Raw genomic sequence first — 16,416 nt, 5'->3', positions numbered from 1 at the left:
TTAATTTTTTTTCGAGCCGAGCTCGAGCCGAATCGAGCCGAGCCGAGCTCGAGCCGAATCGAGCCGAGCCGAGCTCGAGCCGAATCGAGCCGAGCCGAGCTCGAGCCGAATCGAGCCGAGCCGAGCTCGAGCCGAACATGCCAAAAGTTCGGCTCGAGCTCGTTTTCTTAACGAACACATTTTTGTGTTCGAGCTCGAGATCGTGCCCTTAACGAACCGAGCCGAACCGAGCCCTTAACGAGCCGAGCTCGAACTTGTTCGCGAACGGCTCGGTTCGCGAACAGCTCTTCAAAACTCTCTCCCTGGTCAATACATGATTGGTTTTTCTACTTCATGCAATGAAAGATGAAAATAGTCACGTGAAAGACACAACTGCATGGACTCTTAGCCGTATCTTTGAGTTATTGCACTCTGTTGCTCTTCATATATATGAGAAGTTGTGTGGAGCTATATATTACCTTACTCAAGGTTACGAGGATGCTTGCACAAGCTCCTATTTGCTCACATAGAATCTTTTGAACGTTATACGATGTGTAGTTGAAACTGCTAATAGAACTGATGGAGATGACTATAAACTTAGATTTTTTTTGTGTGAGACCCTGAATGAAGTATTTAGATGTTCAAATCTTGAGGAATCTTTTCAAATCATTGCACAACTTCTGCCTGTTATTTTGTCTAACTTTGTAAAGACGGATGAGCTCCGGATTGGATCATCTGCAAGAATATTTGCATGCTTCTCTCAGTTATGTACTTCAAATAATTATCCAGAAACAGCAGGGAGAAGCAGCAGGGGATAATATAACCCGATTATATGTATTTAAATATGTCAAATTATAGTATGGTTTTTAAAATTTACATTTTGGCCCTTGCGGAGTTAACAACTACTTAACAACTTCACACAAGGTGCACATTTATGTAAATGACGAGTACACAATCTGCATTGTTTAAATTTTAAATACACATCTTGCAAAACATCAAACTATAGATACACATTTTGTATTTTACTCTATAAATTATTAGAAATTATAGTCTACAAAGAGGAGAAGACATTAGTCAATTCCAAAATCAATTCACTCCAAAACTGCCCGGTATTCCAAAACATATAGACATAACTACACGTACACACTCATTTCATTCCACTATTTCCATTATTAAAGTCATCATAACATCTTTTTCTTCAATTCACCAGATCCAAACCCTAATCACTCACTAATTACTTACTAATCACTCTTAATTACTTGTAATTATGGAGAATGCTTTAGAAATGGCGCGATCCAAGGACACCAAGGAGAGAATGGCGGGAGTGGAGCGTCTCCACCAGGTTCTAGAAGCTTCTAGAAAGAGCTTATCATCATCTGAAGTTACTTCATTAGTTGACACGTGTCTAGATCTGTTAAAGGATAATAATTTTAGAGTGTCGCAAGGCGCGCTTTTGTCACTGTCGTCTGCTGCTGTGTTGTCTGGGGAATTGTTTAAGTTACATTTTAATGCGATTGTTCCGGCGGTTGTTGATCGGTTAGGCGATGGAAAACAGCCGGTCAGAGACTCCGCGAGACGCCTTTTGCTTACTTTGATGGAGGTAGTCTTGTCTCGTAAATTTAGTTGTTTCGAGAATGGAGAATTGTGTTGAATTATGGTATTGTGTTGGTTGATTTATCGAGATTATTGAATTATCGAGAATTTAAGTAATTTAAAGTATAATGTTTGTTAAATTTATCGTGATTATTGAATTATTGAATACAAGTATCGAGAATGGAGAATTTAACTAATTTGAAGTATGATGTTGGTTAATTTAGCGAAATCAATGAATTATTAAATGTGGAGTATTAATTGATCTTGAGAATGGAGAATTTGTGAAATTATTGTGGAATGCTAGTTTTAATTTGCGATGTTATTAAATGATCGAATATCTAGTATTAATCAGTCTTGAGAATAGAGAGTTTTGTTAATTTATTGTATAGTGTTGGTTGATATATCGAGATTATTGAATTATGGAATGTTGGTATTAGTTATTCTTGAGAACTGATAATTTTAATAGTTTATGGTCTCATTTTGGTTAATTTGTTAAGATAATTAAATTATAAAGAATTTCTAGTATTGATTTATTGATGTTTTATTGTTTATGTATGTGTAGATCTCGGAATGCGATTTTTTTGTAAGTTAGTTGTGATGTGGAATGGAATTGTGCTATGTGTTTGTGACTAAATCTTAAATAGCGGGTGTAGACCTTGCAACAATAATGCTATTCGGGTTTTCCTTCGGTTATGAACATATGGATGAGTGGCTTAAGTTGCTAACATATTAAGTTATCTAATTCTCGAAAATTATAGCCCAAGTTTCTGACATCCTGTGATCTTGTTTGCGGGAGTGTGGAGCACGGGGGTTGTGTATATTAGCCTCAAGAATAAGTACACTTTAGTTTTAGATGGGGTAAAGTACCACTTTTTTTCTTCTCTTGCTTTTGACGGGTTACTCGATGCGTAGTGTACATGTTTGAATATTAATATAAGATCCCGGTAAGGGCCTTTCTCTAAGAGTATCTCTAATGGTAGAAAACTTTTAGCTAAATAATCTAGGTAGCATCTAGGTGTCGTGTTGGCGGCATTTTTGGAGAATATGTAAAAATTCTAGCACTCCCACCTTATATCCCCTTCAAAAAAAATATAGACAACAAATTTTCATTGGTTATATTTGTCTAACCAAGAAACCCCTTAAGTATAATTTTACATAATTATAGTTATTGATAATCCCAATGGACTATAGATCAAACCTCTTAGCTAAAATTTTACATAATGATGATTGTCAACCAAACCATTTCGCCTTTTACCATTGGAGATGCTCTAACACCTTGTGGTTTTAGAGTTAACTGATTCGTTGACATGATATCAAAGCCCCGGTCCAGGGAAGGACTCGTGTTTGAGTCCTCTCACCCCTATTTGTTTAATATAAATATCTGGTATTGGTATTGATATTGGTATATTTCTTGTCTAAGTTCAACTCCCTATCACCCAACACTTGTTTGGAAGCCAAGTTGGTGCCAAATAAACTTGAGATTATAATAATTTTGAAAAGCCTGGACTTAAAATAGCCAATTATATAGTTTGATTATACCAACCAGTACAGTCTTCTATTATTCCACACTTTTACTGCTGTAATATATATTAATTTACTCTCAACAGTTAATAAGGCACAACAGGTAAATCATAATTAAAGCACAATGCAGAACAAATTTCCGAGCCACAATATATAGTAAAAACTTAGTTCCGGTGACATATATCTTGCACCAAAGTGCCTACTTAGCGATTGACATGTGAGTTCTAGTTGACTTAATTTAAAAAATATATATGAATATTTTAAGTTACCTACATGGCTACGTGAGTGGATGCCTTTATCATTTGTAAATTGTAATTCTTTTTCTCTGACTGGTGCTAGAAATAAATGACTTACTCTTTGGTGCTGTATATAAATCAACTCCAGTATTTTGTTGGTTAATCATATATTACACATTAACCCCTTTTTTATAGTTTAGTTCGGTTCAATTGCCCTTTGATTGAACAGTGTTTTTTCTTAAGGTAATTATATACCAAGTATTTTGTTATGAATGGTGATAGTTGTTAAATTTTTGTTGTCCAGGTTTCTTCACCAACACTTATAGTTGAAAGGGCTGGATCGTACGCTTGGGTGCACAAAAGCTGGAGAATTAGAGAAGAGTTTGCGCGGACTGTTACATCTGCGATTGGTCTTTTTGCTTCTACTGAGCTTCCTCTTCAACGAGCTATTCTTCCTTCTGTACGTTATATGACTTCGTATCAAGATGACAAACTTTTAATATTAGCCATTGAATACATTTTAATGAATGAAGCTTTATCTTGTTGCATTTTCAGATTTTGCAAATGCTTAATGACTCGCACCCTGGGGTTCGGGAAGCAGCTATAGTATGCATTGAGGTTTGTAAATGTCTTATCTTGGTGCAATGTTTTCTAGCAGAAAAATGTAAAACTCCAATCCCATACTCAATGAGTTGGAATGTCCCTTTGCTAACTCTAATTCTAACAGATTTAAAAGATAAGGGCATGATAATAAATAAAGCAATAGACTTGGCCACTTGGGTGGTTTAGCCAAACATTTTTCCCAAAGATTTCCCAACTGCAGAAGGAAAAGTGTAAGGAGAAAAGTGTGAGAAGAAACTGCATTTGAATAACTAGTCAAAAGTCTAACCTATTAAGCACGTGAGGATAACATCACTTCTATAGGCTAAAACTTGTGCAAAAACCTAATGGACCAAGGCTACTGAACATTTGGGCTACTAAAAACAATCTAAATGAACATATAATATATAAATGTCAATATGACTAGACCCCACAAATAAACCGAGTAAATAAATACATTAACTTCTCAACCTGAAATTTAGTTTAACTATTAAATTATAAATATAAAATTTCTTCTTGAAATTTTACTTGCATTCCTCATCTAGATAGAAAATGTTAGTTATATAAGGATATAACATTTTATTAATGCTATTCTTTCATAAGCTGAAGTGATTACTAGTAGGAAATTTGCTTGATTTGGGTTATAGCTAGGTGAGAGCAGGATAAAACATTTAAATATTAGCTTTTGTCCACTGTTATGTAAGCTTCAAAGTTTAATAATAGAGAAATGAGAAATAATTTGTATTTTTTATAATTAATTATACCTCAAAAATTGTTTCATGCTTTACATAACTTCAAGTTCCATATTATGTCATGCTTTACATAACTTCAAGCTCCTTATTACTTCAAACAACAGTTTTGGCCTTTGGGTTGTCACTGTCTGATTTGTTTTGCAAGTCTTGGTATGCTGATATTATCTTCCTTTCCTTTTCAAACTCTGTTTTCTCAATGTCTTTTGTGTTTCTTTGTTGCCTCCTTGAAAGTTGCATACATCATGTTACTCTGTAAGAGTCATTTCATTTTTGATTTTATATATATACATCATGAGAAATTTACGGGAATGGTAATCTTAATATCATAAGAGCTTACATGGTAATCTTAATTTCATAAGTTTTGTATATTGTGCATGGACCTTTGATTTTTAATAGGACTGTAATCCTGATGCAGGAGATGTATACTCATATTGGGCCTCAATTCCGCGACGAACTGCTGCGTCATCATCTTCCCACATCAATGGTGATTAATTAGTTGTGCAGTTTCAATGCAATGTGTTACATGTTAGTATTACTAAATGTGATACCCTATTTAGGTAAGAGATATTAATGCCAGGCTGGAGAGAATTCAACCAAAAACTTCCAATTCTGAAGTACCCGTTAGTAATTATGCCATTGGAGACATTAAGTCGTCAAGCCATAATCTGAAAAGTAGCCCAAAGGCAAAAAGCCTAACTCGCGAAACATCTCTTTTTGGAGGTATTCACAGTTCTTAGTAACTATAGAAGCATACATGTCTTACGTCTTTAATATTCTCTTTGACTTGCTATAAAAAGTGTCTAGACTTATTGTTGTAATTACGATGTCAAGTATGCTGTCAACCTTTTTAATAATGCATTTATCTGTAATTGCAACTTTTCTACTACTTTATTACATCTAGTGTAATTCTAAGCAAGGGCTGAACTTAGCGAACTATCATTCATTTATCAATTTGTTTTTTCAACGAAGGATGCAATAGCTGGTTATCGGTGATGTTAACTTTTGTTTGTTACTGTTGTTATCATGTAGGAGATGGCGATTTGACAGAAAAACCTGTTGAACCAATTAAAGTTTACTCTGAGAAGGAGCTAATAAGGGAATTCGAGAAGATTGGTTTGACTCTAGTTCCCGAAAAAGATTGGTCTATCCGTATTGGGGCCATGCAGAGAGTTGAAGCTCTTGTTATTGGAGGTTTTTTCAATACCATATACCTGAATCGGAAAGTCAAACGTGAATTGTGTATATAATATTATATTATATGTGAAGTGAAATGTTACATTTTTTACCAGCCTATTAAATTATAGCAAACGGATAGTACATGTTCATCAATATTTCAAGAGATGAACATGCATGTTTCTGTCTTTTTGCTCTTCAGGCCCATTGAAAGAAAAATTTTCAAGAGTTCCACTCCCTTAGAATATTGGGAAACCTGTGGCAAAAAAAAAGAAACTTAGGCTGTGTTCACTTTGATGGAATGGAATGAGGGGAGAATGGAATGAAATTTGAACTCTTATTTGGGTGAAGTGAAGGAAAATGTTTAAAATTTTCATTCCTTCTTCCATTCCATTCCAAACTATTTGAACTAGAATTCTAACCCACATGTTTTGGAAGGAATTCTCGTTCCATTTCTGCATCAATTTTCCTACAATCCTCATCATAGAAAATTTAGACTACCTTATATTCATTCATAATTTTACTCATATATACTTTTTTCTTCATAAAGTTTGTATATAATTTTTCATTCTATTCCTTCCTCATTCCATTCCCACCAAGTGAACACAACCTTAGAAAATATTACAATGCCATTCGAACATGTCTCTAACTATTTTCTCTCCTACGCTTCCTTTTGATATGTTTGATACTTACATAAGAGTTCTGTTATTTAGTTTTGCATAATTATAACTACTGTTGGCTGAATGTTAGAGAACATTATTTTTGGGCATCTTTGTCTTTGCAATATTTGGTTAAGATGGTTGTGCTGAACATGATTATAATTCTGTTTCATTTGAACAGGTGCAACTGATTATCCATGTTTTCGTGGACTCCTAAAGCAACTAGTTGGTCCTTTAAGTTCACAATTAGCTGATCGAAGATCTAGCATAGTAAAGCAGGTATCACACATTTCCTTGATTTTTTGCATGTCAGTTTTGTTTTTGTTTTGAATCCTTTGAAGTAGTCTGTTTGTCTCGGTAAACTCTTCATTTCTTTTTCCCCGATGCTAGGGTTGTCACTTATTATGCTTTCTATCGAAAGAACTCTTGGGTGATTTTGAGGCATGCGCAGAGATGTTTATTCCAGTAAGTCCAATTGTTTTCCGTGAATTACAGTGATCACAATTTGCTGAAACTTTCAAAATTTATGACAATTAAATGTCCTCCAGGTTCTTTTTAAGCTTGTTGTGATAACTGTGCTCGTAATTCAAGAGTCTGCGGATAACTGCATTAAAACGGTAACTTCATCTTACCAGTGCTCATTTCTTTTCATAAATTTCTAGCATTACTTACGTAGTTGACTTTCCAGATGTTGCGCAACTGCAAAGTTTCTCGTGTACTTCCTCGTGTTGCCGATTGTGCAAAGAATGACCGTAATGCTGTACTTCGTGCAAGGTTTACCTATGTATTATTTTGTTTCCTCCTAGTCAAGTCATTTTACTATTCTTTTGCAGTAATATCTAGTCTTAATTAATTTAACGCAGATGTTGTGAGTATGCACTTCTAATATTAGAGTACTGGGCTGATGCACCTGAAATACAACGTTCTGCTGATCTTTATGAAGATATGATCAAATGCTGTGTTGGTGACGCGATGAGTGAGGTATAGCAATTGACACTTGCCCACATTGCTTTATGTAGAGATACATATATAGCATTTCTTCATGCATGCTATTTTTATATGATCAATGCACATTAGACAAGTTATTAATTTTATAAGAATCTGGGATTACAGTAGATAATTTGTTTAGTTGTTTGGGGAGTCTGATTGTCTGAAGATAATTAAAGTTGATAGGTGTGAGATGCAGTTCTGCAGAGAGAATTCATTGTCTGTGGTACCAGGCCAACCAGTTCTTTCTCTTTCTTACATATATGTTTTTTTTAATTTTGCTCTTTTATTTGCACATGAGTTATTATACATTCATAAACAAATTGTCTGGAGAAATGAACAAGTATGCAGTGGATGGCGTCTCATAGGTTAATATTGTAATGTGCAACACAATTTTCGGAATTAGTGTATGTTGCCTACCTTTTCGTACATCTATTATCATGATTACAGAATCCAAATGTCTGCTGGTATTCCTTCAAGGTTGTTTCACACACATCAATCGAGTTGCATGCTATAGGTACGATCAACTGCTAGAGCTTGCTACAGGATGTTTGCGAAGACTTGGCCTGAGCGCTCCCGTCGTTTATTTTCATGCTTTGATCCTGTGATTCAACGTGTAAGTGCTCTTATTTTCCTAGCGGAAGGTTTTCGTACCACAGGCCTCTTATTCTCCAAGCCATATATATAGGATATCTTACATCTTCAAAAAGATCTTTTGTTCACTGGTATACATGTTTGTACAGTTAATCAATGATGAGGATGGGGGTATGCATCGGCGACATGCTTCTCCTGCACTTCGTGACAGAAGTTCACAAATGTCAACAAACTCTCAAACTTCAGTTTCTTCAACTCTGCCTGGATATGGAACTTCAGCCATTGTTGCGATGGACAGAAAAGCAAGTGTAACCTCAGGCCCGTCATTCTCTTCTGGACTATTTTCCTCTCAAGTATCAGTTGGTAAAACTACAGAACATAGCCTGGAAAGTGTGCTGAACGCAAGCAAACAGAAGGTTACAGCTATTGAAAGCATGCTACGAGGTCTGGATATATCTGAGAAAGGGCGTTCGGTCAGTCTAGATCTAGGTATGTTTTTGGACCTTTTTACATTTCTTTGCTACTACAATATATATTGCTCAATAAATTCACCAGAAACTGGGTCCAGTTTCTGTGAACAGCTAAAGTTCTCTTTTTTTTTTGGTCCCTAGTGCAGGAGTTTTGGCGCCATCATCACGCGATCCACCGTTTCCTCTTGCTGTCCCTGCTTCAACCAGTCTCGCCAGTTCTTTATCTTTAGATTCAACATATGGGATTTCAAAAAGTAAGAGTCGTAGTGGTGGCTTGGTTTTGTCCGACATCATCACTCAGATTCAGGCATCTAAAGATCCAAGTAAGTTATCATATAGTAGTAGCCTGGGATCTGAGGCTTTGTCAACATATTCATCCTATTCAATGAAAAGGCCCTTTGAAAGGCATCAAGAAAGGGGCCATTTTGAAGAGACAGATGTTAGGGAGGCCAGGCGATCCTCGAACTTGAAAAGTGACAGGCAGTACTTGGATACATCCTATAGAGATACCCATATCAGGGATTCACAAAACAGTCACGTTCCTAATTTCCAACGTCCACTTGTAAGAAAAAATGTAGTTGAACGAATGTCAGCAGGCAGGAGAAGGAGCTTTGATGATAATCAGTTCTCTCAGGGTGAGATGTCAAGCTATGTTAAAGGTCCAGCCTCTTTGAATGATGCTCTTAGCGAGGGGCTTAGTAAAAGCTCAGACTGGAATGCAAGGGTAGCTGCATTCAATTATCTGAGGTCTTTGTTGCAGCAAGGAACCAAAGGTGTTCAGGAAGTCGCACTGAGTTTTGAGAAGGTGATGAAGTTATTCTTTCAGCACTTGGATGATCCGCATCATAAAGTTGCACAAGCAGCTCTTTCCACACTTGCAGATATTATCCCAGCTTGTCGGAAACCTTTTGAAAGTTACATGGAGAGAATCTTACCGCATGTTTTCTCACGGCTAATTGATCCAAAGGAATCAGTAAGGCAACCATGCTCGATGACACTGGATATTGTAGACAAAACATATGGGGTGGATTCACTATTACCAGCTTTGCTTCGTTCACTAGATGAACAGAGATCACCAAAGGCAAAATTGGCTGTTATTGAGTTTGCAATTGCTTCTTTCAAAAAGTATGCTCTAAATGGTGAGGGCTCTGGCAACACTGGCATTCTTAAATTATGGCTAGCTAAGTTGACACCATTGGTTTATGATAAGAATACAAAACTGAAGGAAGCAGCTATAACGTGCATAATATCAGTTTACTATTATTTCGATTCAGCAGCAGTTCTTAACTATATTCTTAGTTTGTCTATTGAAGAACAGAACTCCTTGAGACGAGCTCTCAAGCAGAAAACGCCTCGTATAGAAGTTGACTTGATGAACTTTCTGCAGAATAAGAAAGATCGTCAACGCTCTAAATCCTCTTATGATCCCTCTGATGTTGTTGGAACATCTTCTGATGAAGGATATGTTGGAGCCTCAAGGAGGAGTCACTTGTATGGAAGATACTCCTCGGGTTCGGTTGATAGTGATGGTGGTAGGAAGCGGAGTTCTGGACAAGAGCCAACACATAATACAAATAAAATTGATCAAATGGAAAATGAAACTCAGGATCACTTGTATCATGATCTTGAGAGGGGTTCTAGGATGGAGCATAATCCAAGATCCAGTGATGTAAATTACGGGGTCAGCATGTCTTGTAATACTCTGGAATCCTGGAACACCAGGCAAGATTATATCAATAGCGTGAATGTAGAGGTTTCATCCTCACCACATAATGGTATGAATGGGATGGTTAGCACTGAGCAATTACTAGTCTCGACAGGGATTAATTTTGATAATGGGCCTACCGGCCATACGAAACTTGCAGCAAACAGCGCATCTGTTTCAGATACAGAGCTGAGCATCCCACAAATCCTTCATCTGGTAAGTTCTTTGAAATTCACAATTTTTCTCCCTACCCTCTTTCCCTCTATATACCTAAATTTCTGGATTTTTTAATAGTATTTATTTGTTCATATATTTTTTGTGATGGGCTAATTTTTATGAATATTTTATTTGGTAGATTTGCCATGGGAATGAGGAAGGCTCTAATGCTAACAAACGTAGTGCACTTCGACAGCTAGTTGAAACTTCTGTGGCAAATGATCATTCCATTTGGACAAGGGTATGATTTCTTTCTACCTTAGTGCTTGGCATATTTTTTTCTGTGCTTGAATTGTATTTTTCAAATTAAAGAAGATCCAAATATGAATTTTTTTCTCTACTTCTAGTGATTACTATGGACTGCTTGGCATGGAAAATGATATACTTACATGGAATTTTTATGTTTGCAGTACTTTAATCAGATTTTGACAGTTGTACTCGAGATACTGGATGACTCCGATCCATCTAATAGGGAGCTCGCTCTAGTTTTGGTAGTAGAGATGCTTAAAAATCAGGTCTTATGTCCATTTTTTGTTGCATTTAATGGACACCTTACTGCCTTCTATGAAATACCTTGACTAGTCTTTTCTTTCTTCAGAAGGATCCAATGGAGGATTCTGTCGAGATTGTTATTGAAAAATTGCTCCATGTTACAAAGGATCCTGATGCAAAAGTAAATCTTTCATATAGCTTCTACTTATTTGTTTCTGTTTCTGTTTCACCATGTCCTGACTTCTTGTTTCATGCCCAGGTTGCAAACGAGGCAGAAAGTTGTTTGGCTTTGGTTTTGTCTCAGTATGATCCATTCAGATGTTTAAGCGTACGTTTATCATAATTTTATATAATTTAAACTCACTATAGACAAAATGTATTAACCTTTTGTATGCATGTTCATTCCAGGTCGTTGTCCCTTTATTGGTCACGGAAGACGAGAAAACTCTTGTCACCTGCATAAACAGTTTGACAAAGGTGCTACTTCTTTGTTATGGATGTTCTTATTGTACACGAGTAACTTCAGTAGTTCAGAGTCCACACCCTCTAATCCAACATAGCATTACCTTCACCTCATTAGTAAAAATATTCATGTCCATCAATATTAAATTATATTTCGAAAATAAAATTCATGGGGATTTCTTATTATATCACCCATATTTGGTTATGAGAATAATATCCCGTGATTGATTGCACATTGCACACATGATCAAAGTTGATCAAAATAATTGCAAAAATATGCCATAGTTATAGTATCTTCTCTGATCTTGTTATTTAGGAATAGAAGAACAGACATAGATGATTCTAAGTTATTCTGTCGTGATCCAGAATTAAATTTTGGTCTAGCTAATCATTTCTTTTACTTTTACAGTCATCTGTGTGCATTTATTCGTTGTTTATATTATGTTTATGTTTAAATTGGCAATGACATTGCTCTATGCTTTTCCATTGCTGTTGCAGCTTGTGGGCAGGCTCTCTCAGGAGGAACTAATAGTCCAATTACCGTCATTCTTACCTTCTATCTTTGAAGCTTTTGGAAACCAAAGTGCTGACGTTCGCAAGGTACTGAATTTTTTTGTATTTAAATTAAGTCGACAGTTTACGTAATCTGGTGTACACTCTATAGGTATCCATAATTTCAAGTTAAAACAGATATTACTGTTAATGAAACATAATATGATGAAGAAACAAGCAACTAGACTTCCATGCAAACTGCACTGGTTAATTTTTTTTTCTTGACTATCTATAGGTTTGACATTCTCTACATGATTGTAATGTTTTCACTATGTTGAAGTTATGTTTACTCATATATTTACATTTTGACTTAAATTTTTGGTTTCCAGACGGTTGTTTTCTGTTTAGTGGACATCTATATTATGCTTGGTAAAACATTCTTGCCATACTTGGAGGGACTCAACAGTACACAGTTGCGATTGGTGACAATCTATGCCAACCGGATATCACAGGCCAGGACAGGCACTCCAATAGAAGCAATTAATGTGTAGCTGTCTTGGTACCAAGTTACTGAAGAGATTGTGGGTTTAGGAATTTTTATTTTTTTATTTTTTTCATTCATTCATTGTAAATCTTGTGTAAAATGTAGTGTCCTGCACTCTATTGGCGGACTTCAATTTTTTTTTTTGTTACCTAATTTGTAGAACATACATTTTGTCCCTTAAAGTTAAGTTTGGGTCGGGGTTGCAAGTGCTTGTCAATGTTAGTATCTTTTTGTGCCAATGTTTAACTCTATATTTGGGGAAAATCATACTTGCGTCTTGTGTGTATATGAGTTTTCAAGTAGAACTTTTTGAAGTGGTTGGAGTGTAATATATGCAGTTTTCTTGATCCCAATAGTAACATTCAGTGATTTCAAATTGTTATCATTGGCCTGTTAAATGTTCGGGGCTGTTAAATTTGTACTATATAAAGATGTTGAACAAATCTAGATTCTCTTAGTTTTGTGCAAAGAGTATTAGAGCACAAATCCTGTGATGGTGTTAAGAGTGGTGCTATTTCTTTTGTTTTTGTTTTTGACATAAAGCGGTGCTATTTCTTTCTTTTGTTTTTATTTTGACAAAAAAGTGGTGCTATATTTATAATACTAAAAGTTTTGCGCGCTTCGAAAGGTTTATAATTATTTATAATTGAGAATAATAGTTATTTTCAATAATTTTGTTGTGTCAAACATGGTAATAAATTAAGAATGTTAAATCAATGTCAAAATATTACAGTATTATATTAAAGAAGGCTGAGTATGGTTAGGTTAGTGTTTTAAATGTTTGTGATATAATAAATTAGTGTTTATTGTTGGCTAATCAAGTTGACTTGTCCAACTTTGGTCCCTATCCCGGTTTTCATTACCATATCACACGATTTTGTAGTTTTAAAGATCAGTGAAACTGTAAGTTATATTTTTATCATAAACTGTTATCATTTTTTAAAACTCTCCTAGTAAAATTTAGGGATGGATTGCAATGCAAAATTTGTGAAACGGCTAACATGCGATAACTGTTGTTCAAATGTTTTGTTATTTTCAATAATTTTGTTCTGCCAAACATGGTAATAAATTAGTAATGTTAAATCAATGTTAAAATATTACAATATCGTATTAAAGTAGGCCGAGCATGATTATGTTAGTGTTTTAAATGTCTGTGATATAATGAATTGGTGTTTATTGTTGGCTAACAAAGTTGACTTATCCAACTTTGATCACTATCCCGATTTTCATTATCATAGCACACGACCTTGCAGTTTTAAAGATCAGTAAGACGGTAAGTTATATTTCTATCATGCACTATTATCATTTTTTTAAACTCTGCTAGTAAATTTAGGGATGGATTGCAATGCAAAATTTATGAAACAGTTAACATGTGATAACTTAACATGTGATAACTGTTAGTTCAAATTTTTGTTATTTTCAATAATTTTGTTGCGCCAAACATGGTAATAAATTAATAAAATGTTAAATCAATGTCAAAATATTACAATATCGTATTAAAGTAGGCTGAACATGGTAAGGTTAGTGTTTTAAATGTCTCTGATATAATAAATTGGTGTTTATTGTTGGCTAACCTAGTTGACTTATAGAAATTTGGTCACTATCACGGTTTTCATTACCATAGCACGCGACCTTACAATTTTAACGATCAGTAATACTGTAAGTTATATTCTATCATGCACTGTTATCATTTTTTTAAACTCTGCTAGTAAAATTTAGGAATGGATTGCAATGCAAAATTTGTGAAACGGCTAACATGCGATAACTGCTGTCAAATGCTCTGTGAATTTACATGCATTGGGCATTCATTATTGGTTAACCCGGTTATCTAGCTTGGCATCGGGATCTGATGTGTTATTTTATATATACCGCAAGTACACGGTGTCTGTTGTTAACAGAAACTAGCAAGTATGGGTCGAATCCACAAGGAGATAAGTCTCAAGAATTTTAATCTAATTATTGTAAATTGTTTCTACAGTGACAACGATTGTTTGGAATTTTCTATAACTAAATAATGCAAATAACTATGTTTTGTTCTAGGGCAATCGAGTTTACCATGCTTACACCAAACCGGTTCCTAAGCTAAAGCGACTAAAATGGTCACATAACTAGAGTCTGTCAATCTCTCTCAAGTATTAACACTCTTGGAACATGAAAACATAATAATAATTTTTAGTAATTTAATTGGTCAAGTGATTAGAACATATGTCGATCTCTCTCGAGTATCAACGCTCTCAGAAATTCAATGATACTCTCGCATTCATATTCATTCGGCTAATCGTACGTGTGCCTCTAATTAGTACTCTATCTCTCGATCTAGTACCATTATTGCATATAATTATTCTATGATATTGGCCAATTACACAAACTAAACATTAAAACATATCAATTATAATCACTTAAACCAGTCAAAATACTGTGAAGATCAAATCATTATAGTGGTGTAAACATGGTTTACCTGCGCCTTAAATTATGACTACTCACTCATGTTAGGAATAAAAACAAGGAAAAGAATGAAGAAAGTCATAATAAACATATACTACTAAAATAAGAGAAGAAAATAGTACCTTAAATAATTGTATTAATGGAGAATAAAGCTAAAACAAAGTGCATGTGAAAAAGAGTAAGAACCCTAGCTATAATACAAAGTATGTAAGTCTCTTTTCTCCCAGCTAATAATAATAAAAACCCTCTCACTAATAATAAAATCTGATGTTCTCTCTAATAGTCAAAATATTTTCTTATTCTAATCAAATTACAAGAGACACTTCTAAACCGAATAGGATTCTTTTGTAAAAATTCACAGGTCTCTGTTTTTTTCTGGGCTGCTCCCGTGGGATTCTCCTTACTGGACCATCTCAGAAAATTCCGTGGGCTTCGCGTGGACTATAAGATCATCAAAATCGGACTTCTGGATCTCTAGATACGGCCCAAACAGTATTTGCAGCCCGTATAGACATGTAATACGAATTTTCTTCTATTCCCACTCAAAATAGGACATTTTGCTCCAAATCCTTCCAATTATAGAATTTTCTTGTATCCTACAATAAAACATCAAAACCTATTATATAAATATCCAAATCAGTGCAAAATACAATAAATACGAGAACAAAAATCATCTAAAATATATATAAAAATATACTCTATCAAACATCCCAACACTATGTATTTGCATGTCATCGGGCAAATAAGAGAAATAAAAACTAAATTCTAACTAGCGAACATCACTTTCGTGGATGGCATAGTTGCATTGAGTATACGCAACAAGCTGTTAAACATCTAAGCATCCCTAATAGGATGAGTGTTGTCTCATGAAGGTTTATAGTGAATTTACCTACAAAATTCATTTATTTTCTTTTCTGCCAATCCTCAAGTATGTAACATCTCACAACATTCCACACATGTAAACCACAATTACACAATTCTGACAGTCTTTCGAATTCACACATCATTCGTACACAACTATCCAAGTACGCACACATTGTCTAGATAGACAATAATAACAAGAAACTGACATCAACGTTGCCTTTAGTAAGTAACATGCTATGGATAGAAAAACTCTCAAATCATACAAGTGTATAAGTTAAGTGTATTCGCTCAAGTTCAATCAATAAAGACATGCGCTACCATAAGCTTGGTTGTCTACCAAATCTCCACTACTTTGAATACATGCATGCACAAATCAAAAGGTCTTTGCTAAAGTTTGTAACATGGCTAAGGTCAAGGGTAGGAAATCAAGAAAAAGGCTAACAAGCGGCTAACTTGATAAACTAATAAAGCATATTGTTCATTTTTAATTCAGCACTCAACATGAAATTTTAATCATGTAAAAATTGAGCGAACTTTCACAAGCATTAAACTCTAAGCACATATTACTATGTACTTTCTCACTTCATATTGCACTACCCAATGAGCACAAACTCTTTTTGATCTTCTCCTTT

The 16,416-nt window shown here is 35.0% G+C and overlaps 1 protein-coding gene across 1 annotated transcript; it reads left to right on the top strand.

Annotated features, from left to right (window-relative positions):
* The first annotated feature begins 1,050 nt into the window (after positions 1–1,050).
* On the top strand, positions 1,051–12,822 carry LOC141689513 (CLIP-associated protein-like). The gene is made up of 21 exons (XM_074493825.1): positions 1,051–1,579; positions 3,634–3,789; positions 3,885–3,947; positions 5,097–5,165; positions 5,239–5,401; positions 5,711–5,872; positions 6,695–6,792; positions 6,904–6,978; positions 7,062–7,130; positions 7,202–7,287; positions 7,377–7,494; positions 8,018–8,116; positions 8,244–8,583; positions 8,711–10,485; positions 10,625–10,726; positions 10,896–11,000; positions 11,084–11,158; positions 11,237–11,305; positions 11,386–11,454; positions 11,938–12,039; positions 12,321–12,822. The coding sequence occupies exons 1-21, from the start codon at positions 1,247–1,249 to the stop codon at positions 12,480–12,482; spliced, it is 4,290 nt and encodes a 1,429-aa protein (XP_074349926.1). The 5' UTR covers positions 1,051–1,246; the 3' UTR covers positions 12,483–12,822.
* The last annotated feature ends 3,594 nt before the right edge of the window (positions 12,823–16,416 follow it).

The sequence above is a fragment of the Apium graveolens genome, chromosome 10, assembly GCF_009905375.1.
Source record: "Apium graveolens cultivar Ventura chromosome 10, ASM990537v1, whole genome shotgun sequence".
NCBI classification, from domain to species: domain Eukaryota; kingdom Viridiplantae; phylum Streptophyta; class Magnoliopsida; order Apiales; family Apiaceae; genus Apium; species Apium graveolens.
The sequence above is the reverse complement of the archived record's forward strand: the minus strand, read 5'-3'. Positions and strand labels throughout refer to the sequence as shown.

Excerpts from the sequence above, each read along its gene's own strand:
- LOC141689513 (XM_074493825.1), top strand. The coding sequence starts at position 1,247 with ATGGAGAATGCTTTAGAAATGGCGCGATCCAAGGACACCAAGGAGAGA. Across the intron at positions 6,793-6,903 it reads GATCTAGCATAGTAAAGCAG|GGTTGTCACTTATTATGCTT; the intron begins GTATCACACATT and ends CCCCGATGCTAG. Across the intron at positions 10,727-10,895 it reads ATCATTCCATTTGGACAAGG|TACTTTAATCAGATTTTGAC; the intron begins GTATGATTTCTT and ends TTATGTTTGCAG.